We start from the raw sequence: 26,759 nt of genomic DNA, 5'->3' as shown, positions 1-26,759 counted from the left end.
TCTCAGTGGGATGCTTGATCTTGTGTGATGTGTTAGGCCTCCAAGGCACCTTATCAGATCTTTAGGGAGAACTATGGTCAGGGGTTGCAGAGAGGCTATTTTTCTTGGAGAGAGGGGTCTTGATGGTGTGTATCAGTCTTTGCTATTTTACCTGTGATCTTGGAGGGAGGTGTTTTGCTGCTACCATCATCATATATGTTCTTACCTTTTAACTTGAATTCCAGGCTATAACACTTTCTCTCTCACGTCGGTGGAGCTCCAGATGTTGACTAATTCATGTGTAAAGCTGCAGACCGTGCATCACATCCCGCTGACCATCAATAAGGACGGTGAGTTTCATAGCACCGTCCTCCGTTACAGGTCACCCACAACACTAACATCTATTGGAACTCCTGTGTTAATTGAACATTTATTATGGGTTTCAGAGTTTTCTGTGTTAGGAAAAAAATACTTGTCACTCCCATCACTGTGTATTCACTTCCCTCTCTGTACTAGGATATTTTTCATTCTGTTCCTTGGACGTTGGCTATCCTAATGACTTCTGCAACTATCCCAAAAATGTACAACTTTCACCATCCCCATACCTCTTGTTTCTCTTCTGAATGTATAATCCTAACCCTGCTTTTCTTTTTTTGTTTACTGAGAAGAGCTTACTGTCTCTTTAGTGATCATTAAAACGCACCTTTAATTCTACATGCCAAGCTGCTTTTGGTAATTTGAGTCTTTGGTTGTCACCGTTGTACATAGGCTATGACTACTGTGCTCACTACATACAGCCCTTGACCTGTAGACTGGTTTCTTCTACAGGCATAGGAGCATCAGTTTTAGAATGCCAAAAACATCTGTGTTGCAATCTTAACCCTCACCTCTCCTTTTCTCCCACATAGATGACGAGTCTCCAGGCCTGTATGGATTTCTGAATGTCATAGTACATAATGCAGCTGGATTCCATCAAAGTTCAAGTGAGCCACTTCAGGGATCACAGTGCCTGGGGGAAGGGGCAGTTTGTGCATGAGAGACACACTCGAGTGTTTGACTCAAGGGAGTTTTACATGTTATGTTATATAATTTGTTAAGCGCAAACAGCTGCCCCAGCAACGGAGCGTCCCGGCGCTGACCTAACCAATACAAGAGAGGAGGGGGGGAGCCAATAAAAAATTAAATGACAGAGAAGAGATGGGTCTTAAGTGCTTTCCGGAAGGCGATCAGATTGGTTTGGGCACGGATGTGTAGAGGCAGTGAGTTCCATAGCTTAGCTCCTAGGACTTTGAAGGAGCGTCCACCCTGTCTACCATGGTTACATGTCTACATGGTTTGGTTTTTATCATGACAATGGCTGTTTTTAGTGGAATCCATCGTGGGACTAAACGGTAGAAGTAGGACTTCTTTGGTGAATCCTAGTTTGTAGAAAGACTCAGGTTAGAATATATGTGAATTATTTTCTGTTCTGAATGGGAAATATGTGTATTCTTGGGAGATTGCCTGGAATCTAGTTAGGGAGGCTGGTTGGCAATTCTTGGCTTGAGCTCAGGCGATCTTGGTCTAGGCTGGGATCAAAGGGAATTTGTATATTGGTGGGGACATAGCATAGTTTATTTTGAGAGTTGGGTGAGGTATCGCAATGTGAATTCTGGTTATTTTTGGGGTAATCTACAACAAAAAATCCAAGACTGACTTGGCTTTCAGCTGTATATGTTTGTTCCTCTTTTGATCAATGAACCAGTGTTCCTGCAGCCGTTGACCTCTGTCTCCTTTTCCTCTAGATTTATATTGCACTCTGGAGGTCGATTCATTTGGTTATTTTGTGAACAAAGCCAAAACGAGAGTGTACCGGGACACAGCGGAGCCCAATTGGAATGAGGTCAGACATTCACCTACTCTGAATTAAACACCCCCTTCGAAGGAAGCAATAGGAAACAAACTATTCTGTAGTCTTTCTTACCTTACACATTGGTTCTCAGATCCCAGGCACCAGTCTTCTGTTCCTAAACCTAAGATATTTTTCAGTTGTTACCCACAGGGTCCTATCTAAAATCTCAGTGTTTGACTTCGAGATGTAAAAAATGGCTCCTCATGAGTTCATCCATTTTTGTTCCACCTAAATCCACAGGATACACACATTGGTACAGAGATAAGTTGTATGATAGAGGATCTTGCATGTGTGAGTGCCACCATTTTTAGGGGATGGCCATAAGTGCATCATAGGGTCGCTTTCAGAATCAGTCCATGTATCCTGGAGGTTTCCCCGGTGCTCACATAGAAATATTAAATGACTTGGCAGTGAGACCTAGCGAAATCCTAGACAAGTACTAGAGTGTAAAAATGTGATCAACCTCTAAGACACATTTCCTCTACCATACCAATGGAACAAGGCCATTCACAACATGCACAATGATAATCGCTAAGAACATATAAAAAGTATGATGTGAAGATTCTGTACAAGGGGACAGGCATAAATGCCAACAACATGGATTCAAATATTGTTCTTCCTATGAGTGAAGTCCTCCAATCTTTTCAGATAAGATAGCTTTAAAGGGATTTTGGGTTGCTTTTTTCAGGGGAACCCTACGACTGGATAAATACCCTCTATTACTGTTTACAGAATATTCCTAATTGAATTGATGTTTTGCCAGCTAATTTTAGCTATTAAACTAGCTGATAGGTTGTAGATAATGTTCCATCTATTTTACAACCACAACCTTTCCATAGTAAGGAGCTAAGCAGGAAGTACATTATCCATAAAAAAACTGAAAATGATCACTATTAAACATTTGAGATATATACATATTTCTCAAATGTTTAATAGTGATCATTTTCAGCTCTCTCTCTATATCCATATATATCTATATATATATATATATATATATATATAGATATATATATAGATATATATGTATGTGTGTGTGTGCATGTGTATATGCATATATATATAAGCGGTCGAGGGGACCCGAGGAGGCGCTTCTGTTGAGACTTACAAGCAGGAAAATATGGTTTTAAAATGCACGCATCACTCCCTGCACCCACGCACAACCACTTGGCGTTAATTTCACCCCTGCACCTTCTACCGGGATCCCCAAACAAAGGATTCTGGGTCCTGTAGTTCACCACAACCAACGTGAACCAATACGGGTGAGCGGACAATCAGGGGGCAGAGCGGGCTTGTACCAGCAAGATAAAGGAGGCAGGACTTATCATGAGCTTGCTGCATACCTCCTGGACACTTAGGCTCTGAGGAAGGCTACAGATATGCCGAAATGCATTTGCCGCCGAACATCAAGAAAGTGCTTCCAAGATGTTCCCCTTTGTGTGGCCTCTGCTCTCTCGCAAGAAGGAGTTTGTTGTGTATATACATATATTACACTTAGGGCTCCCGGTTGTCCATTTAAACAGATTTTTACATATAAATACAGACCGAAAACAAGTTTTCCTTTATCTGTATTTATATATAAAAATGGGAAAATACTAGTACATTTTGTCATTGACCATCTGGTGTCTACCCCTCCTTCAGAGGGTTAAGAGGCGTCAGCCCGGGCTGAGACAGCTTCCCGTGCACACACTCAGCCGCACCCGAGTACTTCACAGTTCTTTGAAAGACCGTTTAGTTGTTAATGAGGCTTTGATGTTCTTTCACCCTTAGCCTCTGCCCATTGCACCAGCACCCGTCTTTTCCTCGCAGACTGGGTTTTACAAGGGCAGATTGCGATGCACGCACATACAGGTGGTATCCCTGGACGTAAAAAATGTCTAAGGTCTGCAGAGAAGGCTCTGCATTAGTGGCAGTTCGGGACGGGAGGGGAGCAGAGAAGGAAAAGGTCTCAATGACTCTGTCTCTTGCTTCCTGTAGAGACAAGACAGGGAAGGTGTCCGCTTCTGCTCTGCCGCTGGCAGCTGCCCCCCCCCCCCTCTTTCTTACTCTTATTCCCTCTCTGTCTGTCTAACTCCTCCTGACTTACCGAAAACCGTGACTCAAGAAATGGTTCTGGGGGGAGGAGCCAAGATGGCGGACGGGACGGACGTGTGAGCGCCCGGCTCCCAAAGCCGTCTGCTCCGCTTTGAAATCCTGGCACTAATCCTTGCTTGAACCGCGCTGAGACGATGACACGAACGGGCTGAGGACAGTCGCTTTCATTTGAGACCTCCGCCGGCCGTTTTGGACGAGGACTCGGTAACTAGCCGATTACCGGAGCTGCCCGCGACCCTGGTGCCGATTGTCGCTGCAGGTCACTGGTGCTCTCAGTTGGGCGGACGGGCAGTGGAGGAGCCGGCGTTTGGGACTGACCTGATTGCGGGAGACGGAAGGAGTTCATCCTGTCCTGCGAGGCGCGACTCCAGTTTGCTGAGGAGTGTGTGCCTGGGAAACGGGATCCCTTTGTTCCTCGCTCTCCACTCCTACGCTGCCTTTGTCCTGGGCGGACTCCATCTTGCGGCGTCCTTCTGGTCGCACACTACTAGTACCCCCGGGAGCCGAGGGGGATCTCATTGTGCAGGGCCCTCCGCTCTGGTAGCTGCATGCCCCTCTGTGGTGAGACGATTGCTTTTCCATAACGGAATCGCCCCCCTCCCTCCAGTGTGGATCCGTGGGAGAGAAGGCAATGGCGCTTGCCCTCCAGCAAGAACAGTGGGCTGTTCCCTTGTCCCCAGCTTGTGCGGACCTGCCCGCACTTGACCCGGGCGAAGATCCAGATGCGACGCTGTGCAATGAGGATCGGCTGGTGTTACGGAGTGACCTGACCTATGGCGATATTCTTGATGCCCTCACAGACCTACGAGCAACATGGCGGCACATTGCTCAAGAACTGGGAGATAAGATCGATGAAGCTGTGTTCTCCTTACAGCGGCCGAGGCTGCCTGTTTCTCTACTACCTGCGTGTGCCTTGCAAATGGATACAGTGTTACTACAAGTGCGAGCGGAGGATCGCGATGTTCCTAGCTACAGTATTGCGTGCCTCCCTGCCGATGCTGCTACTGCTACGAAGTTTCCCCTCACTCCGGGAACTCTGACTCTGCCTGAACAACTGCACTCAGGGCTTTGCTTATCGTTCTCCCAGCTGTTTGCCCCCTTTGAGGGTGTAGCCCTCGGAGCCCTCTTTCAACATTGCCGGAGTGAGCGACATCTTGCATGGCAGGGGGGGCTTGTCATCCTGGCCGCTGCGTTAGTTGGAGATCGTGGACGCTCATCTTCCTCTCTTCTGCTCCCTCCATGTCGAGAGCGGCCATTTTGCTCCTTTGTTCTGCCGGACATGTATCCGCTGCGGTGGTCCTGCCTGGAGATGTTTCGTCGATCGGGCCAGGGTTGAGGGGGCTCCTCACCTCGGCTTGTTTGATCGGCTGGCGGAGACCCGGACCATTTATCGTTGTGCTCTGCTGACTGATTTGCCATTGCAGCCCCTTTCCCATTTGAGCCCGTGACTATCCTGTACTGTTGTGTTCCTTGATGGTGGGAGGGGGGTTCTGTAGGGGTCCGGGGTTCTAAATGAGAATGCTTTATTATTAGTGACTGGCTTTGTCATGTGCCCGCTATCATGTCGTGTTTGGGGTGATTAATGACGATATGACTTCTCGGGTGGGCTGCACGGAGACTGGGACTGCTTCTGTAAATGTTGGGCGCACACATCGTGAAATGATTTCTCCATCTCTCCTATTGTTGCTCTTTAATACAGCGCTGTTGCATTTGGAGTAGGAGTTTTTCAGTGTGGGACGCAGTGGATGGCTGGGGTCCCGGGAGTTTGGATGCTAAGTGGGCTCCTCCCCCCTACTTTTTCCTTTTGGGAGTGGTAGATTAGCTTGCTCTTTTCTCCCTCCCTATATTCAAGAGTGACGTTTTTTCTTTTTTCTTCTTCTTTTCTTCCCCTTTTTTTCCTTCTTTCTGCACTTTCTTGCTGTTCCTTCTCCTTTCCTCCGACTTTTCTTCTTCCTAAATTTCGGGTTTATAGGGCGACAGACACGTTGCTAGGGGGGGGTAGGCCATAGCCTCTGCATGTGTGTAGGGTGGGGGGTTATATTTCATTTTTATTAGTTTCTATGGGACCTGTTTTGTTCTCCTCTATGATTTCGACTTTCTTGCCCATGTTTGGGAGTGCTGGGTGCAGGGTGGCAGTGGTATTGTGACTGGATCACAGGTGCTGCTCTGTAGCATTGCTATTGTGTAACCATCCTGCCTGGCGGGGACTTGATTATCGATCTACGACTTGCTTGATACAGTTGCTAACGTCATGTCCCACCTGCATGGACCTTGTTCTTAACTTTATTTTATCGGTACGGAACACTACGGCCTGACTTCAATAGTTGCATAACAAAAAACTTTAAAATTGAACCTACATACATCCTGTGACACGGTGCTGCGATATCCTTCAGTCTTTCTTCCTTTAAATGTTTGCGATTTTGCTACAGTACTGTGTCGCCATAACGTAAGCTGTTGTGCTAACTGATTGTTCGTGGCCGGCCGGATGGTTGTAGGCCCGTATTTGTTATTCTTCCTTATGCACAATAAAGGTTTTCAAAAACTTAAAAAAAAAAAAAAAGAAATGGTTCTGACTCTCTTTTTCTTCCTGACGTTCATTGTTCTCCTGTGAAATGGATGCAAAACAGAAAACCACTTTTGATGGAAATGCCGTTTTGACATATTTTCTATTCCAAAGTGCAGCCACAGAAATAAAAGGTTCCAAACATGAAAAATCAATAACTAAGTAAAGCAAATCCTCGGTTTCAGGCTGATTGCGGATTCGGAGCCTGCAATGGCTTTACTGCGGGGCACCAAGAGGTTCCTGACAACACCCAGGAGTTATGCTTGCAGCGGTCGCAGAACCATGTGACGGGCTACGTAGAGCACAGCAATGGCAGTGTGGTGGTGTCCGCCTCCACCTGGGAGTGGGCCATCAAGCAGCTGCCGAGACGTCTCTGCTTGCGAGAACATCGGCCGAGTGCTGGCCCAGCGCTGCGTGGAGGCCGGGATCAGGTACATGGTCTACCAGGCCATTCCTTGGGAGTTCCAGTCTGAGTCGGTCCAGCGCTTCCGCAACACCATGAAGGAAGGTGGTATTGTCCTCAGCGATCCACAACGAATACACTCATGACACTGCCTTTGGGGAAGAGAAACAATAACTCTTTAGTGGGCACATTATATGGCGAAAGTTTTCCATAAACAAACGACAGTATGAACATAAACCCTTGGAAGATGGCGACAATGCCTGCTTATTCGACCTTTGTGCTTTAAAGAGCCCGGATAGTAGAAATATTTGCTACTCTCTGTCCAAAGCTTATCACTAAAGTCGATTCAGGACTATTCTCTGTGCCAATTGGTTTCAGGACGGAGTGTTCTTAAAGTGGCCGGATCGGTTTATTCAAACCCCAAAAACATTAGTGTCACTTTACCGTGTTTGCCAGTGAAGTGATGTTTTCCCCCGGTGGGGAAGTGCGCCAAATTTCTGTAATCCACCCTTAAGAAGTCTCACAAGTTATTGATGGCAACATCTCCTGCTAGCATCTCATCGATGAGCAGGTTGTAACTTTCTCAGAAGGCAATGAAATATCTTACATCAACACCTCTATCAAAATCAAGCAAAGCATTCAACGTTAACAAGTAATGTACCATCAATGAGCAGTACAAGGTTGATGGCAAGTAAGACCCTGTGGCGGACGAGGAAGCTATGCATGACTAGCCACTCATTGCCAATGACAAACTTGTAAATGTAGATTCCTTGGCACACACTCATAAGGGAACAGAAGTCTCCAGGACCCCATGGAGGTGCACTTTTGCAGCATGAATCTTTTCTGGATTCATATGCTGTGCATTACTCCACCATCTAGTGGTTGGGTCCGGAATTGTAGTATTTTTTCCTTTTTAGATCTCGCGCCTAGCGTTGCAGTGCGCAGCAATGCTCGCGTGTTGCAAGATCTTTAGTACTTGAAAAAAGGGTTTTAACACAGACCTAGGAATCGCACACACTTGTGTGTGTGTGCTTTTCCTTTTGTGCTACCCTATTGGCCTTTGCGTGCATCTTTTTTTATAAAAGACTGCATGCAATCGCCCAAAGGCGGGCGCATTGCTCCGCCCATGGCCTATTGGTGTCTTTTACGCGCTTGGTGAGCGTAATAGACACCAATAGGCCATGTGGTTTCAATTATCGTCCCAAGACATGGCCGCAAAAATTTAAAACGCATTTCTCGCAGTGGCGTGCACACGTGCACGCTTCTTTGTTTTATAAAAGACTGCACTCAATCGGCCAAAGGTGGGCGCATTGCTCCGCCCATGGCCTATTGGTGTCTATTACGCGCATGGTGAGCGCTTGTTCAAGAGAGCCATTGACTATTTTTGCAAGTTTAAGTTAGTTGAATTGTTTTCAAGTATTGTATCCAAGCTATCTCCTGGACCTACACTGGGCACCATCACCCTGGGGTCTTTTAGCAGCTGCCATGGGTTTGCATTTAGTTTCAAATGCAGTTGAGAGTTAGTCTTACCTTGTATGGGTGAGGTTTACCACAAGTGAGCAGCTGTATTACTTAGTTCACAGCGATACGGGTAATGGCTACCTCCTCTTTCAGGCGCCTCTGAGCGTGTACTCAAAAGACCGTAAATTTCCGACATTGCCAAAAGGTCACTGTGCCTTGGGCCGTGCACCCCATGACGTGGTTCAGTGCTGTGCTTACAGTGCCCCGCCCTTTTTAATTGGCCTATTTCTTTGTTAGCGAGTCACTAACGACCAGGCGACGCAGCCTTGCCTCCTAGACCTGAAGAGCCCTCTCTCACAGCCATGTCAGGAGGAGGCCGTTTCATGAGCACCCTCTTGACCGGGCACGTGCCCCTGGGCAGCGCCGGCATCGACCTTGGCCTTGCAGCTCGAGGACAAACCGAGGCGGAGCACGCCAGGCTGCTGTTTAGTTTGCCTATAACAACACGGCCTCTGTTGCACCTTTAATGAATGCACTATTATCGATCGCTCTGTCAGAAGACAATAGTGGTCAGACTCGTAGAGCTGAGGTGGTTTGTTGTTCTGAAAAGATGATGAAGGCGGCCATTGAAGCACCATGGCCTGAGATGGACTGACCGTTGTGAGATCCTTGTGGGATAAGGGGCGGAGGTGGGAATTGGCGACGGGGTGATTGATGGTTCCACCCGCACCATGGCGTCTGTCATTGTGCACCCTCCGTGTCTGGCTCACTGCACTCCCTTCTGTGGCATATTTGCCTTCTGCAAGCCACAACGGGCATCTGCTTGTGGCCTGTGGACGTGGTATTGAAAGTTTTGTGGGCAGTGTGCTGGAACAGTGTAGTCAAGGCCAATCCTTGCTTTCAACTTCTGTGACCTAGAACATCAGTAACTGTGAAAGCTCTGTAGCATGCGCACTAAAAAATAAATTTCTGAATTAAGACGCCTCTTTTTTATGCGCTTGCCTTCATCCGCTCCTAAACTTCAGGCATACAGCACTTTGCATTCTGGGATACGTCGTTTTTAGTGCCGCCCTTAGGTGCCTATACTGCGCATGTTAGCTCTTGACGAATTTACGGAACGTGTATTAAAGCCCGGCACACAGGGCATTAATACATAGAATGACTTTCTCTATCGGCACAGGCGACTCTCCCAGGACAGCTCTGCAAGGGGACCTCGCCACATGGAGATATTCTCTCCAACTCCTGCCTGCTGAAGGTGGAGATCTTGCCACCTGTTACTGGCCTTACTGACGCCGGCCAAGGCAGGTGTATAATCTTTTAAGTGAGTTCTTCACAAACAAATTCCTTTGGCTTTAAGAAAGCGCCCTCTGGACACCTGACTTGTATGCACTTTAAACCGGGGCAGTTTTGGTTAGTCCCTGTCCTCAGTGGGCCTGTCGCTTGAGGCCCAGTCAAGACTTCAGCAGCAGAAGGTTATGAAACAAAGGCATAATAATCTAACCCAGAGTACACTGATGAAAGAGCTGTGGCAGCAGCGGATGGAAAGAGGACGGTGAAGAGCCATTGCATTTTTTTGCAGGAACTTGCTTTTACTTGATTATCTTAGTTTGACTTAGTGCCACATAGAGAAATTTAATTTCCGGGCACTTATTGAAAGAACTGCTTGTGTGTTTTTTAATTATTTTAAATTCTGCTAAGAAAAGTTTACGCAAACAAATGATGGACAGAATGCTGAATAAATCATACATTTACCCCCAATCAAGAGATCATGGTTAAATCCATTGTTCTTTTGCTCACCATGCCACCCCAGTTTAGACCCAGCCGTATGCAAATCAGTCCTGACCCTGTGCCTTATGGGAACAGTTTAGACCGAACTGCCAAGCCAGGTCCTCCCTAGACCGGAAACAAGCATCCTGGAACGGTTTAGAGCAGCGCTCCCCTTCGGTGAGAATAGTGAAGCAATTTTGAGTGGTGAGCAACAAAAAGGCAGTCCAGAAGGCTGAGAATACATACTTTTCCATATCCTGCAAAAGTACTCCTAAGGGAGGAAGCAGGTGAATACTTAAGGCAGCCGAGGGCATGGCCATCCGCAGGCTTAATTATTTGTATTTCTTTTTTTATTTTATATAGCGTCAGCATGGCCCATGGGCAAGCTAGCGCTTTACGTGAAACCGCATTATCACAGGAAGATATTGGAGATACGTCACAGGAAAAGAGAAAAAGCATTTGCAATGCAATAGGTCGCGCATTATTAAAGTTTAAGCTATTGGCTTTGCTAAATAGTGCAACACCAATAGCTCAAACTTTAATAATGCGTGACCTATTCCATTGCAAATGCTTGGTTGTTGTTGTTGGGCGTCAACATACCACCATTTGGTGTTCTCCTGTGAAGTCGACGGGCTTCTTCCAGAAGCTCCCACATTTGATCGCCATCTTCAGATAATTTTTTTCCGCCGTTGGGTCTGGATCGAGGCGGAAAGGAGCTCTAGAAGATTGGAGAGAAGAGTCGACAAAAAAATTACGAAAATTATCCTAAGAACACGAGAAAAGATTCTTCGACGTACCGGACTTCGATCCTAGGAGCCGGAGCACGACGAAGAGGGAAAAACAAAACTATGATGACACACGAAGAATGCGCTTGCTGGGGGCTCCCTGTGCGCGGTAGTGAACAAAACACCATTCAAATTCCATGACCATTATTTTCACAAATATGCACAAAAAGATAATCATCCAGTCTGCAACCTTTGCCTGCCACTGGATCACCAAAGCGACTATTTCAACGCATGCTCAGCTTTCACTCCAAAGACGTTGAGGGTAAGAGAGAGGCAGAGAATAGCCAATTATAACATGCAGGGTCAAGGCCCGCCGCCATTGCTTCAAGACCTGGGCCTTTCCAGCGAAGACGAGGACAACGTCGCCGAAGGTCCAGAAGTCGAAGGGGACACAGACGTCAAAGTCGTAGAGGTGAAGAAGAAGACTCCAAAGGAGTAAGAAAACTGTTGACCTCGAATAAGATAAGCAAGCCCAGAAAAAGTGACTCTAAGCCCTCAAAAGGAGCCTCGGCGTCGAAACACTCGCCGTCCACAAGCGGGTCCAAGAGAAAACAATCCATCAGTTCCTTAGACAAGGACTCCAAGACAGAAAAGAAGACCCAAGAAAGTTCAAAGTTGCGAAAGACAGCTACGAAGCTCCGAGGTCCAAAAAGAGAGGTCGAATCAGGTTTCGACAGCTGCATTGGCGCCGTCAAGCTCCAAAAGAAAGGCGGAAAGTCTTGACGCCGAAACTCACGCTTCAGAGATGGAGAAAAATAAATTTGAGACTCGGAGCAGAAATGGCAAGTATCTTGCAACGCAAGAAATTTTTCGACAAAAAGAGGAAACTATTCAAAATCCTGCCAAAATTTTCGCCCGGGGTAGAAAAAAGCGGAATTCTTCGAAGAAGAGGGAGAGGAAGAGGGGCAAACCTACGCATATTGAGCGACCTCCGAGTCTCAATATCTGCAATGGCAAGATCTCGACACTGAATCGCCAGAAGAAGCAGTGGAGACATATCCATTTAGTCTTTCACCACCAGATGACATTGGAATATATTTCCAAGTCATAAAGAAAGCAGCAGACACTTATGGAGTGCAATTGGAGGAAGAAAACCCCCAATCATGTTTATTGTTAGAAACCTTACTGCCTACCCAAACAATGAGCCACTTCCTTCCAATGTTGCCTTGTGTTTGGGACCAGGGAAAGGAAGCTTTTAAAGAGCCAGCCACATGCAAGGCGGTCACGCCAAGAGGAGAGAAAAAATACAAGCAATCCTCTAAGGATCCAATGTACTTCAAGGGTTCAGTGCCAGCAGACTCAATTATAGCTTCCACGGGTCAAAAGAGAGCTAATAAACAACAAATATTGTCCCTCCACCTGACAAAGAGAGCAAAAGGATGGATCTCATGGGTAGAAAGGTGGAGAGCAGTGCGGAAATTCAGTGGTGCATAGCTAACTCTAATGCATTGGTCAACAGGCATGCATATCAACATTAGAAGGAAGCTGGAGAGCTGTTAAAACACCTGCCAGAGCAATTCCAAAGGAGGGCAAGCCACTCAGTGAAAGAGGGGAAGAACATGGCAAACATATGTCTTAAATCAGCCCTAGACGCTGCTGAAACAGCTGGCAGACAAATGGCAATCGGTATCACCAAAAGAGGCATGCATGGCTGCGAATCTCTGGCGGAGGCGCAAAACAACATTCTAAACTCACCTTTCAATGGAAAGCAGCTGTTTGGAAGTGTGGTGTATAAAAAAACTAAACCAATTAAAGAAAGACAATGAAACAGCGAGGTCTATGGGTGCACTGCAGTTCTGAGGTATGCTTAGAGGCACACCTCCATGAAGACCAATGGGCAGAGGTAACCACCAACCCACAACCTCCCACCAACCCTTTCAACAGACTTACCAAGGAGTAGGCCAGGGACAACAACAGGGACAGCAGCAGAATTGGCAATACCAATAGGATTGGCAATCCTTTCGAGGGCGCCTTCGGGGAAGAGGCCAGCCAAAACGAGGGAGACCACAAATAACCACCAAGTGACTTCACTCGAAAGCTTGTTCACACTCCAAAGACAGCACGAAGTGTGCTGCACAAAGGAAAAACAATGCAAACCAAAAAACAGAAAAGCAAACAGTTTCCTGCAACATATTACACCAGTAGGAGGCAGGTTAACATACTTCCTCAAAGAGTGGGAAAAGATGACTTCAGACAAATGGATACTAAACATAATACAGTATGGTTACTGCATAGACCTGGCCAAGAAACCTCCCAACAAAAAAACAAGCAAAAAGATACATTCCAGAAAGGAATTGTCTCAGTTACTACAAGAAGTACAAGAACTTCTGAACAAATATGCAATAGAACAGGTACAACACAGGGAAAGGAACAAGGACATTTACTCCACGAACATCCTTAACCCAAAGTTGGACAGAACTTTACGACCAATACTAGACCTAAGGTTCCTCAACAAATTCATAGAGATTCAAGATGCCAACACTGCAAGAGGTAATACCTCCGCTGCAAACAGGAGACTACATGGCAACCATAGACTTAAAGGATGAATACTTGCACATTCCCACAAACAAAAGAGACGAGTCTATTATGATTTGTGGTCAACAAGACACACTACCAGTTCAAGGTGCTAACTTTCGGACTAAAATCTGCACCAAGAGTCTTCACAAAATGCCTAGCTGCAGTAGCCGCACACCTAAGAAGACAAGGAATTCATGTTTACCTGTACCTAGATGACTGGTTAGTAGGGGCAAGCTCCTATAATCTATGCAAACAGTATATACCGCAGGTAATAGAAACACTAGTTCCACTAGGTTTCTTAATACACTGGGACAAATCGTCAACTGAACTAGATCAACAGAAAGTGTTTTTAGGAGCGCAAATCAAAACAATATTCGGAAAGGTGTTCCCAAGCGAGAAGAGAACATTAGCACTACTGAAGGAGACACACCTATACCACAGGGGACAAGCTCTGACAGTGAGGAAAATGTTAGGAATGATGGCTTCAAGCATTCATTTAGTGCCCAACATTCGCCTATACATGCGACAGTTCGAGGAATGGCTTCAGCAGCAATGGTCAAAGGCAGCAGGGAGTTGTGAGGATCTAGTGGTTGTCACACAGACAGTTCATCAAGAGATGGCATGGTGAAACAAAACAAACATAGCACAGGGCAGACTTTTCACAACACCAACTCCCACAGTGACCATAACAATAGATGCGTTTGTAATGGGATGGGGAGCACACATGAACAACCTCAAAGTGAGGGGATTGTGGACACAGCAGGATGAGGTGAAACACATCAATATCTTGGAATTAAAAACCGTATTCTTAGCATTAAAAGCCTTTCAAAAAGAGCTATATGGGAAAACGGTGTTGATACAAACAGACAACACAACCACAATGTTTTACATAAACAAACAAGGAGGAACTCAGTCAGTAGCACTCTCAGCGCTAGCTCAAGAGATTTGGAGATGGGCCGTTCCAAGGGGAATAGACATGTTAGCACTACACGAACCAAGGAAGGACAATGTAGAAGCAGACAGACTGGGCAGACAAACAACATCATGCCACGAGTGGGAACTAAATAAAGCAGAACTCCAAAAGATTTTCAGGAAATGGGGGACACCACAAATAGACCTATTTGCAACACCCCACAATGCAAAATGACAAAACTAAGCATTCCAGGCGACCTTGCAGTCAGTCCCTAGGGAATGCGCTATGGATAGACTTGTCAGGGATATTTGCTAATGCTTTTCCCCCTATACCATTAATGAACAAGGTGATCAGCAAATGCAAGATCAGCCAAATGACAATGATTCTTATTGCACCACAGTGGGCCAGACAAACTTGGTTCTCAGAAATAATGGAAATGTCACAAGGGACAATGCATAAACTGCCAAGAAAGAAAGAAAGATTTGCCAACAATGCAAAACGGAAAAGTACTTCACCCAGAACCAGAGAGCTTAGCCCTAGCGGCATGGCTCCTGAGGACTTAGAATTCGCACATCTCAAACTACCAGAAAGCACAATGGCTGTTCTAAGAGAAGCTAGGAAACCAACAACAAGGAAATGTTATTCAGCGAAGTGGAAGAGATATATACAATGGTGTCTTAAAAAACGTCTTTCAAAGAAGATTAACAAGGAAAGAACATTGCTAAAGTACTTGACCCATTTAGTGGAAAGTAAATTATGCTATACATCATTGAAAGTGCTCTTGGCAGCAAGTGTAGCGTATAGCAAAGTAGAAACAGGGAAACGTTTCTTCACTTCTCATGTGGTCAAAAGGTTCCTAGAAGGAGCAAAAAGAATTGCACCTCCAAAAATGGTGCCAGCACTCACATGGATCCTGAACATAGTTCTAGCACAAATGATGAAAGCACCATTCGAACCACTGCACAAAGCAAGGCCACAAATGCTCACACTAAAGACTAACTTTGTAGTGGCAATGTTATGTTATGTTAATAAATTCTTAAAGAGCGCGCGTTCACCGGGTGGTTTCTTGGCGCTAGCTTTAGCGTGTACCGGGACCTAGGGCGGCTTACACATGGGCCTGTGTGAACAGCCATGTTTTTAGCATTTTCCTAAAACTCAGGAGTTTGTTGCAGGATCGGATTTCTAATGGAAGGGATGTCCAGAGTCTGGGGGCCAGAGTTGCGAACCTGCAACCGCCCTGCCGTTGTAGCTTAAATGACGGAGTGACCAAGAGTTGGAGACTGGTGGAAAGAAGAGCGCGGGAGTGGGTGTACCTAGGTAGAAGACATTTAATGAATTTGGGGCCGCAATCGTGCAGGGACTTGAAAAAAAGCAGGCCGTCTTGAATACTGTGCATTGGGGGATAGGGAGCCAATGGAGTTTTTTCTCAGCAGGGGTTATGTTATGTTATTGGGTGTTTTATAGAGCGCTCAGCTACTCAGGCAGAGTGTCCCGGCTCTATACAGATCAACAGAGAAGTGTCCAGGAAAGCGCATGCAAACTATTGTTCAAACAGCCAGGTCTTAAGCCCTTTCCTAAAAGACAGCAGGTTATCTAGTTTTCTAAAAGCAAAGAGCAGTTTGTTCCAGAGTTGAGGGGCCAGCTGTCTATATGAGCGACCTCCAATTCGTGCTCGTTTGGTTGCAGGCACGATGGCCAGTGCTTGCGAGGCGGAACGGAGAGATCTAGAAGGAAAGTAGAACCGTACTCTTTTCCTTAAGTACACGGCACCAATGCCGTGTAAGGACTTAAAGGCCATGATCAGAGTCTTGAAATGAATCCGTTTCCGCACCGGCAACCAGTGGAGCGAGTACAGAAGAGCCGATGTATAGGCCCTACGGCTAAGGCCGAAAATGGCCCTTGCCGCCGCATTCTGTTCTGATTGGAGGCGCGTGAGAAGATATTCCGGCAGGCACAGATATAATACGTTGGCATAATCCAACCTGGAACCAACCAATGCCTGTACCGTAATCCTCCTATGGCTGAGGGAAAGAAAAGAAAGAAATTTCCTAAGAGTTCGTAACAAGCCAAAACACTGGCCAACTACATTGAAAATCTGGGGTTTGGGGGTTAGGCCATTATCGATTTTAACACCCAGATTATTTGCCAGAGGTGCAGCCGAAGATGGAGGGTACATTTGGAGGGCCACCATGATTTCCAATGGCCGTCTGGAGGGCAGCCAAAAAACAAGATCTTGGACTTGTCCGAATTGCATCTCAGCTGATTTACTTGAAACCAAGAAAAAACGGCCTCAAGGCAGCTCCTGATGGTATCACCTGCGAAGTCCATGTTCTTATCGCAGGTGAAAAGAAGCTGGGTGTCATCAGTGTAGGACACAATCCAGGCACCGTGAGATTCTACCAGATTGGCTAAGGGAGACAAATAAATATTAAAAAGAGTGGGGCTCAATACTGACCCCTGTGGCACTCCCACGTTCAGCGGTGGAACAGTGGCGTGGGATCTGGCAGATTGCCATCTTGGTTGCTGATGGATTAGTCTAGTCGCCTGGTTCTGGACTAGCTGAAGGCGCTTGCTGAGAAAGAGCGGTAAGCCCAGGTTGATAGAGTTGGCGTAGACCAGATGAAATAATACCAAGGTTATCACCACCTGAATCAGGGCAGATTGGGTGAGCATACGACTTATCTTCCTAATCCTGCGCAGCTGAAAGAAGCAGGTGGATACCACTGTGCCTATATGGGTTTTCAAAGGTAGATCATCGTTGATGGTCACTCCTAGGCTTTTTACTGAGGAAGAAGGAGTGGGGGGGAACCAAGTTCTGTGGGCCAATAGTGTGGGCCCCAGAAGGTTTGACTGTTCCCATTCAGGATGATCTCAGTCTTACCGGGGTTCAGCTTCAGGTGGTTTTGATCCATCCACTGACGGATGTGGAGCATGGTGCCCCGGAATTGCTGGATAGATTCAGGGGAATTGTCTATCGTGAAGATCAGCTGGAGATCATCAGCATAATTGAAGGTGATAGTTTTAATAGCTTTCAGGGACTTAATCAGAGGTAGCAGATACAGACTGAACAGCAAGGGGGAGAGTGAGGATCCCTGACGGACCCCACAGGACGTGGATAATTTGGAGGCAGTGAAGGGGGCTAAGCGTACCGCTTGAGTGCGGCCGCTGAGGAAGGACTAAATCCAACTAAGGGCTGAGCCACAGATGCCAGCCTGTTCGACACGGTCCATTAAGATGTCATGGTCGACCGTTTCGAACGCGTCGGAGAGATCCAAAAGGACCAAGGCCTGGGGAATTCCCCGATCAGCATTTCCTCGCATGGTATCCAGTACAGCTAAGATTGCAGTCTCAGTGGAATGGGCGGGCGGAACCCTGCAATATCATCCTTACGTAGAGTTAGTGAACTACAGGCACTAACACTACAGGAACCTTACTTCCAAATACATAGTAACCGGATTGTCATGAGGACAGATCCTCAATTCATACCTAAAGTTTTTTTCAAAAACCAAGGAAAAAAGCATTAAGAGCTTTGCACACACTTGACGCAAGAAGTGCGGTCATGTACTACATTGAAAGAACCAAGGACAGTGCTTTGTATTCTTTGCAAAACAAAAAAAATTCTGGGAAGACCAGTAAGTAAAAATACTATTGCAAGATGGGTAGCGTAAGCCATACAGTTATGCCACAGGCAAACAGGACAGGCCTTACAAGGTGCCCCGCGGGCACACTCAACAAGAAAGAAAGGAGCAACTATTGCCTTTCTAGCTAATACTCCAATTCAAGACATCTGCATGGCTGCAACATGGTCTTCAGTGCACACAGTCACAAAACATTACTCTTTGGACATTGAAATGAATAAAGAATCACAAGTAGGACAAAAGGTCTTACGACATCTATACACAAACCAAAGCTCATCTTCCACCCAGCCATCACAAGACTAGCAAACCGCTACAAAGTCTAGACATAGCATGTGAATCCAGAAAAGATTCACGCTGCAAAACGAATAGTTTCTTAACTGTCGATGTAGTTTTGCAGCTTCAAGAATTTTCTGCATTCATTAGAGAACCCATCCTCTTCCACTAGGAATGATGAGAAAAGGAGGAGGAAAAAAAATCCGAAGATGGCGACCAAAGGTGGGAGCTTCTGAAGGAAGCCCGTCGACGCCACAGGAGGACACCAAATGGTGGTATGTCGACGCCCAACAACAACAACAATAAAAATAGAAAGAAATACTACAATTCCAGACCCAAACACTAGATGGCAGAATAATGCACAGCATGTGAATCCAGAAAATTCTTTAAGCTGCAAAACTACACTGACAGGTAAGAAACTATTTGTTTGCTGACATGGTCCAGGATATTTGCCTATGCTTTTCCTCTAGTTCCATTGTCCCCCAGTATTTGGCAAAAAGCCAAACAAGAGCACTGTTGTCTAATTCTAATTACTTTGCGTAGACTAGACAAGGTCATGCTGTGGCCCCTTATCTCCTGATGAAAGATCACAGTGACATGCTACATCACAACCCAGCCAACTTAACTGCCTGGCCACTTCAGACATGGAGTTTGCATCAATAAATGTTAATTCGGAGTGTCTACGGGTCTTCTGAGCAGCAAGGGTTGATCTTTCAATAAAGCCTACATTTTGAAGGGAAAGAGATTCTGTATCTAGTCAAAAACACATACTCTAAATCCACTGTAAATGCACCCTCAAAAAGTCTACCTTACTTGTTTCAGTTAACTGAGCCGAGGCTTTCATATTCTTCAGTATCAGTCCATCGTGCTGCAAAATCCAGATTTTTACGATCTCTAAATAGTCTCTTTTTTCATAAAGCATAATTATAAAAGTGTTAATGAAGGCATTATTCTGACGCTTCCTCCCATGGACCAAACAGCCTCATGTAAGGAATTAAACACTGTGTGAGATGGCCTCATGAGAAGCCCGTTTGATCCTAACCACAAGTCTTCATTGCAGATGCTCGCTTTGGAAACAACTCTTGCTGTCGATAGCGTCTGCCTGGCAAGTTGGAGAGATTGATGTTTTTCAGTTAAAAAAAACTTTCATAAAGTTCTCAGAGGATAATGTCTCTTTATCCATCAACACATGGTTTATATAAAAAGCCCTCTTCATTTTTCCAAGCTAATAAAACAAATTCATTTACCAACTTACAAGCTCAACCTTTAAGTCCAGTGGGAAGAACATTCCATAAATTGGATGTTAAAATATATTTTATATTTTAAATAGACGGCAGGAGTCAGTTCCACAAAGTGGACCAGCTCTTCTTTGTACCATGCTAAAGGTGGCAGCTTCACTGCATCACACGATTGGAGCTCACTCAGCCAGAGACATGGCAGATACTGCAGCAATTTTTGATAGTGTGCCACTTATGGACACAAGTAAAGCAGCGATGGGGACATCACACACACCTTTACAAAGCACTACTACTTGGACATCCATTTCAGATTCAAGACTGGGGTCGGGCAGGTGGTGCTACGCTGTCTCTTTAGTTAAGGTGGGCCTCCTCCCACCATCTACTTCATGATTATAAACTTCTTTGCTAGCTGTAATTCATGTACATGAATTTATGTAAGGTACGGTGCTGGAGAAGATAAGTTACTTACATGTTACTACTGTTCTCCACCACTGGTATCTTTCACACGTAGGCCTCCCTCCTCACATTTGAGGCTCCTATTAAAATTAACGCCAATTTAAAAATCTGAGTAGAGCCACTGGGAGGGAATGGAGCTCAGTCTGTCCACCTAATTGACCCTAGTTTGAGTTAATAAATGAGGTGGATTGATCACATGAAGTGTCTAGCTTTTTCAGTGTTGTATGAGTGTTTGTGTACAGTGCTATTTAATAACCTTGGTTATTGAGGGTTCTTAGCCTGAACTTAGGGAGTAATTCAAGCATGTGAATCTATGCGAAATACCAACGCTGGACATTTACAGGTAAGTAACTTTTGTTTTTAAGCATAACTATAGTGAATGGTGCTATGAAACCACTATGATGTTGCCTTCTTCATAATCTGCTATTGTCTTCTACGCTCTAGGAGTTTGAAATTGAGTTGGAAGGGTCTCAAACCTTGCGAGTCCTCTGCTACGAAAAATGCTACAACAAAACGAAGATTACCAAAGAGGATGGTGAAACAACAGACCGGATAATGGGCAAGGGCCAAATCCAGGTGATACATTTGTTTGAGAGACACAACTTCCTATCGGATCTGTGTACTGGCAGTACAGCGATTGGGTATAATATAAACGTCCTTGTGTGTGGGATACTGACAAATTAGGAGTGGTAGAAAGTGAAAACCTAGAGTTCTATTGATGACAATATATGTGCCTTGGAATCGTAGATCAGCATTGTGCTTGTAATGTGTCCAACTTTAAATGAAGTCTTCCTCTTCATAACCTACACTCTCTTTCAGCAGTGGGCTGGTTAATTGTTATGGGTTCTCTGATTAAATCTGTATTCCATTATTTCAATTGCCTCTATTCACTTAGTTTAAAACAAATATACAATTGTTGATGGTATGGAACATGCGGGCCACTTACCAACTGGTGTAAAACCATGAAAATGTACCAGTAAATCTCTTTAATCCCTTTGATCGCTTACAGAGCTGGAATCAAATCCACTTTACAAAAATGGCAATTTCAAGGTAAAATTATTATTATTATTAATTGCTAATTAATTACAAACCACTAGACAGTCCCTTCTCAAGCTCTCAGGTGAGTAATCTTAAGCATACACCCTAGACACAGATAGAAAACTATATCACTCTCTCTTATGGGCAGATTAAATACTGTTTTAGGTTTTTGCTGTTGCCATTCCCACCGCTACAAGCATTATAGGTGCACATGGCCTTTTTATTGTAGTATTGATAATGTCGTGTTTTTGACAATTGGACGTTGAGGCCCTTCTGTTAGGCCATTTGAAGTTCATGCCATTTGATTGAATCATAGGACGTGACCAACTTTCAGTCCTTCTCATTTGAAGGTTATTAGAACATTGGAACGTTGGGAGCTTCGTTTAAGACAACGAAGAGGCTGAGGGCTAATTATTGCCAGTATAAGCCTTCTGCTCCAGCATTCCAATTATTTTCTTTCTGTTCTTCCATTTTTCATTTGGAACATCAAATCTGCCATGGGCTAAATTCTATTCTATTCTATTCTATAGTTTTGGTAGAGCGCGACAGCTGCCCCAGCAATGAGGCGTCCCGGCGCTAAGAACCCAGATCCTATCCTGAGCGGGGAGAAACCAGGATGAAGGGAGAGATTACGGGACAGGGAATAGAAACGTTTTAACAGCTTTCCGGAATGCCGGTAGGCTGTCAATGGAGCGAATGTGTTGTGGCAAATCATTCCACAGCTTGGCTCCAAGGAACCTGAAGGAGCGGCCGCCCATGCGGCAGAGTTTTATGCGTGGGACGCATAGAAGGTTTTGGTTGGAGGATCTTAGGTTCCGTGACGGTGCGTAGGGAGTGAGAAGCGGTCGGAGCAGAGGGGGGGTGTTGAGTTTGAGGATTTTGAAGGACATAATGAGGGCCTTGAATTTGATTCTAGAATCAACGGGTAACCAGTGTAGTTTTTTGATGGTCGCTCTGGCTGAGCATCTGCGGGGGAGGCCGACCAGAGTTCTAGCCGCAGAGTTTTGCACGCGTTGGAGCCGTGCTATCTCACTTTTGTTGGCGCCAAGAAGAAGCACATTGGCGTAGTCTAGACGCGAAAGGATGGTGGCTTGGATAATGAGTTGGCGAGTTTTGGCATCGAAAAAGCCTAATATGTGGCTGAGGCTCCTCAGCAGGCCAATACAGGTGCCGGCAACTTTTTTGGTGTGGGCCCGAAAATTGAGTGAGGAATCCATCCAAACGCCCAGATTTTTCACTAGGGTTTTGGGGGGGGGGATGGTGCCCAGGGAAGACGGCCACCAGTGTTCATTCCAAAGGCTGGTGTTATTGCCAAGGAGTAGCACGTAAATGTTCTAATAGCTTTATAACCATTCTGCCTCTGGCTGTAGCTGCTATTAAAGACTCCCTCGCTCCTTATAGGTCCTTGACTGAGGCACAGGCTAATATATATGGTTCAGGGCCTTTAACATCCGATCTAGCCCTCTGCAGCAGGTTATAAGGCTATATTAATACATTTGTACCAATGAATGAATTAATTGCCATCTATCAATTAGTCTCTTCGCAAGATTTCCAGATCAGTGGAAAAGGAAGCTCATTTATTGGATCAGTCCAGGTGAGAGCCCTTTGAAGACCTTGAAAAGTGATTTGAGATCATGGGACAGGCAGGCTCTTTGATCTGATTTTTGCACGTGGAGATCCTTTGCCTAAATGATTGGAAGTGGAACCCCTTGCTTAGATTATTGGAAATGTGGACCTTTAGATTGGAAATGGAGGCAGGGTTTGATTAGATCACTTTAGTGGAAACCCGCTTTGTTTGGAAATAGGGGATCGTTTTATTGGATCATTGCATGGTTCAACCTTTCGATTAGATCACTGCACATGGAATCCTTTTGGTTGACTTGTTAGAAAAGGAGTAGCTGAGATTGCATCATTGGACAGAGAAGCCCTTTGAATGTGCCCCAGGAAGTGAAAATCCTTCATTTGAATAGTTTACAGCGAGAGCTCGTATTTTGGATCATTGAGTGACGCCTCATTGAATGGGAATGGAGAACCATTGATTAGGTATTTTAAAGCGGATCATTCGATGTGGCTGTCCTTAAGGTGGATTCTTGGACCAGGAAGCTCTTTGCTTGGATCATTGAAAGTGTTGTTATTTTGAAAAGATCATTGGAGCCCATTGACTGAGTCACTGAAAGTGGAGACTCAGTACATCTATCATTGGATGTCAAAACCCTTTGATTGAAAGGGAGATCCTTCGAATGGAACTTTGGAAGTAAAGACCATTCATTTGGATAATTGTAAATGTATGACTTTTAGGTAGCTCATTGGGAGTGCAGCCTGGAAGTTGTGAGGCTTTCTGAGGGACCAGTAAAAATTGAAACTCAGTGTGTGAGAGTACTTGATGCAGAAATACCTGGAGACAAGCTTGATCATGGGGTGGTTGAAGTTCATTTACATGACTATGCTGCTGGATTGAGACCTATGAGAGTCATGAGCTTATAGAGTTTCAAGGTGTTCAGAATTGCTGCTGCTTGTTTACTGAAATAGGCACAAAGGTCAGCTTATGGAGACATCTATACTAATATAATAAAGAGAGAGCCCAAACCTTTGAGGCGGGTAATCTCAGGAACCACAGCACCAATCACAACACCCAATACAGCGTTGGAAAGGGCAGTTGCAGCAGAAGGACATAGGCTATGCAGACACCCACCATATACATTTAAAAGGTAAAAGAACCGTGGCAGCAAAGTAGTTCCTTGCGGTCGTGTCTGCGTTGTGCTGTGGGCGTGTGCTGGGGGTGCGACAAACGCTGGGGGCGTGTGGTACGTTCCGCCCTTCATGCCATGTCTCATATCGTGTGCTGTGGGCGTGTGCTAGGGGCGTGGGCGTGTGCGTGTGCGGGGCGCGGGATTACGAAGGGAAAAAAAGCCAGCGTTGCGCCCAATATTTCATTGTTTTTTCTTCCCAGGTTCTGTACATTCCAGCTCCGGATGTCCACCCTGCCCCCTTTAAATACCCCTGCACCCCATAATCATAGCCCACCCTTACTCCTTAAAATACCCCAACACCCTTAAACACTAACCCATCTTAACCCAATAAATATACCCTGTACCCCAAAATCCAAACCTATCCCTAAACCCTAAAAATACCCCTGTACCCCAAAACCCAAACCTAGCCCTGAACCCTTAAAATACCCCTGTACCCCAAAACCCAAACCTACCCCTGAACCCTAAAATACCCCTGTACCCCAAAACCCAAACCTAGCCCTGAACCCTTAAAAATACCCCTGTACCCCAAAACCCAAACCTAGCCCTGAACCCTTAAAAATACCCCTGTACCCCAAAACCCAAACCTAACCCTGAACCATTAAAATACCCCTGTACCCCAAAACCCAAACCTACCCCTGAACCCTAAAAATACCCCTATAAACCAAAACCTAGCCCTGAACCCTAAAAATAGCCCTGAACCCCAAAACCAAAACTATATCTGAACCCTTAAAGTACCCACACACCCCAAAACATATACCTCAGTACCCCAAAACATATACCCAATACCCATACTTACCTTATCCAAACATTTAAAAAAAACATGCTTTTACCATTCATGCATTTACAATGAATTTCGTTGTAAATGTGTGCGTGGTAAAAGCATATAAAATGTAATGCCATGCATTATAATGGCATTGCGGAGTCATGGTACTTTTGTAATGAAAGTATGTGGAGGGATGGTATGCGGAAAGAAAGTTGCGGAATAATGGGTTCCTCCCAACTTCCACATTATTAGGCACGACAGAACAGGCCAAATAGGTGGCGGAATCGCATGCATATACAAAAACAACCTCTCTGTTCAGAAAGTCAATTCCACATCCTTGCCATCCCCAACATCCTGTGAATACATCTGCCTCAACATCATCAGTGAGGGCAAACCGATATGCACTCTGCACAGCATATACCACCCACCCAGGGACAACCTCACCTTCTCCCAACAAATCATGGATATGATCTCAACCAATTCCGGTCGCCAGCTCACCCAAATATACCTTGGTGACTTCAACCTCCACTGGAATGACAGCAGCGACGCAGTGGTAAACAGTCTAAAAAATTTCCTCGATGCCCTGAACCTCACCCAAATATGCAACAGTCCGACCCATGAGAAAGGCTCCATCATCGACCTGATCATCTCCAAGGAGCAATCTATCCAACTTGAATCCATCCAACCTTGTGACTGGTCGGATCACCACATTATCACATTCTTTATCAACGAAAAAATCAAAGTCAACCCGGTGCAGCTCTCCAAGCCCAAGGTCTGGAAAAGAAACACGAAAAAGCTCAACCCTGGCTCTCTGCCCCCTAACAGCTGCAATCTCCTACTCCCTCCTGCAGGCGCCTCGGACGTCCAAACCTTGACTGACCACTATCTCAACACTATGACTTCGATAATCAATGAGGCTGCACCTATGCAACTAAAAAGAGTCGCCACTAAAATCTCCAAACCATGGTACGACGGGAGTCTCAACGAAGATAGAAGAGACATGCGAATGGCAGAACGGGCCTGGAGATCAGCCCCCTCTGCAGTGCACCTAAAAGAGTTGAAGAAGAAGAGAAACGCCTACTTCAGGAAAATAAAACGCTCAAAATCGGACTTCTTCCGCCTCCAACTTAACCAAGCAAAGAACCGCCCGAGAAAACTGTTTGAGCTAATCAAATCACAATCCAAAGAGCCACCACAACCACTCAACACTGGGAGTGTGGTACCCTCATGTGAAGACTTCGCTGCCTTCTTTACCCAAAAAACCGACAAAATAAAAAGCGATCTCCTCACTGACGCAAGCCTCTACTCCAAACCCAAATGCCCAGCACCCGTTGAACCAAAAAACAATGCGACATGGTCAACCTTTGACACATATTCGGAAGAAGAAATTGGCAAATTACTTAGCACCCTGAAACCTTCCAATCACCTCACGGACCCCCTCCCTGCCTTCGCAGTAAAAGACTTTACCCCACTGATTCTCCCTCTCTGGACTAAAATCATCAACAGCTCTCTCCAACAAGGAAGCATACCTGACTCCCTCAAAGTTGGTCAGGTCACACCTCTACTAAAGAAACCAACAGCCGACCCCGCGGATCTCAACAACTACCGTCCCATCACCAATATCCCCACTCTCGCCAAACTGCTGGAAAAATGTGCACAACTACAATTGACTAAACACATTGAACAATTCGATCTCCTCAACCCTCACCAATCAGGTTTCCGAGCAGGACACAGCACAGAAACGGCTATGACTCACATAATTGACGACGCACTTCAAATGCTAGACCAAAATGATACCTGCCTCCTCATCCTTCTCGATCTCTCCTCCGCATTCGACACCGTTAAACATGAGAATCTAACAGAACTACTAAACAAAAGAATGGGCTTATCTGGAACTGTCCTCAAATGGTTCACTTCCTTTCTCCGCAACAGGACGCAGAAATTCAAGAGCAACAACCTGATGTCCACGCCAGTACCTGTAACGCTAGGCGTCCCCCAAGGATCTTCTCTATCCCCAACCTTGTTCAACCTAGTCATGGAACCGCTCACCACTCTGCTACAAGAATCCAATGTACACTTTCACATGTATGCCGATGACACCCAACTCTACCTCAAACTGCAATCTCCCAATGACATCCTGCTCCTGAACTCAACGATCAGATGCACCCAATCCTGGCTTGCCGACAATCACCTCAAACTCAATGCCCTGAAAACAGAGTTCCTTCTGATCGCA

General features: G+C 45.6%; 1 protein-coding gene across 1 annotated transcript in view; it reads left to right on the top strand.

Moving 5' to 3' along the window:
- BCR (BCR activator of RhoGEF and GTPase) overlaps window positions 1-26,759 on the top strand; it is a 364,718-nt gene that overhangs the window by 295,997 nt on the left and 41,962 nt on the right. The window contains exons 13-16 of the mRNA XM_086942801.1: window positions 225-329; window positions 888-962; window positions 1,764-1,861; window positions 20,420-20,551. Coding sequence (XP_086798927.1) covers window positions 225-329; window positions 888-962; window positions 1,764-1,861; window positions 20,420-20,551 — 410 coding nt within the window. The remainder of the gene's footprint in view (window positions 1-224; window positions 330-887; window positions 963-1,763; window positions 1,862-20,419; window positions 20,552-26,759) is intronic.

The sequence above is a fragment of the Lissotriton vulgaris genome, chromosome 11 (assembly GCF_964263255.1).
Source record: "Lissotriton vulgaris chromosome 11, aLisVul1.2, whole genome shotgun sequence".
Classification (NCBI taxonomy): domain Eukaryota; kingdom Metazoa; phylum Chordata; class Amphibia; order Caudata; family Salamandridae; genus Lissotriton; species Lissotriton vulgaris.
Note: the sequence above shows the minus strand (reverse complement) of the source record. Positions and strands in the feature narration are given on the sequence as shown.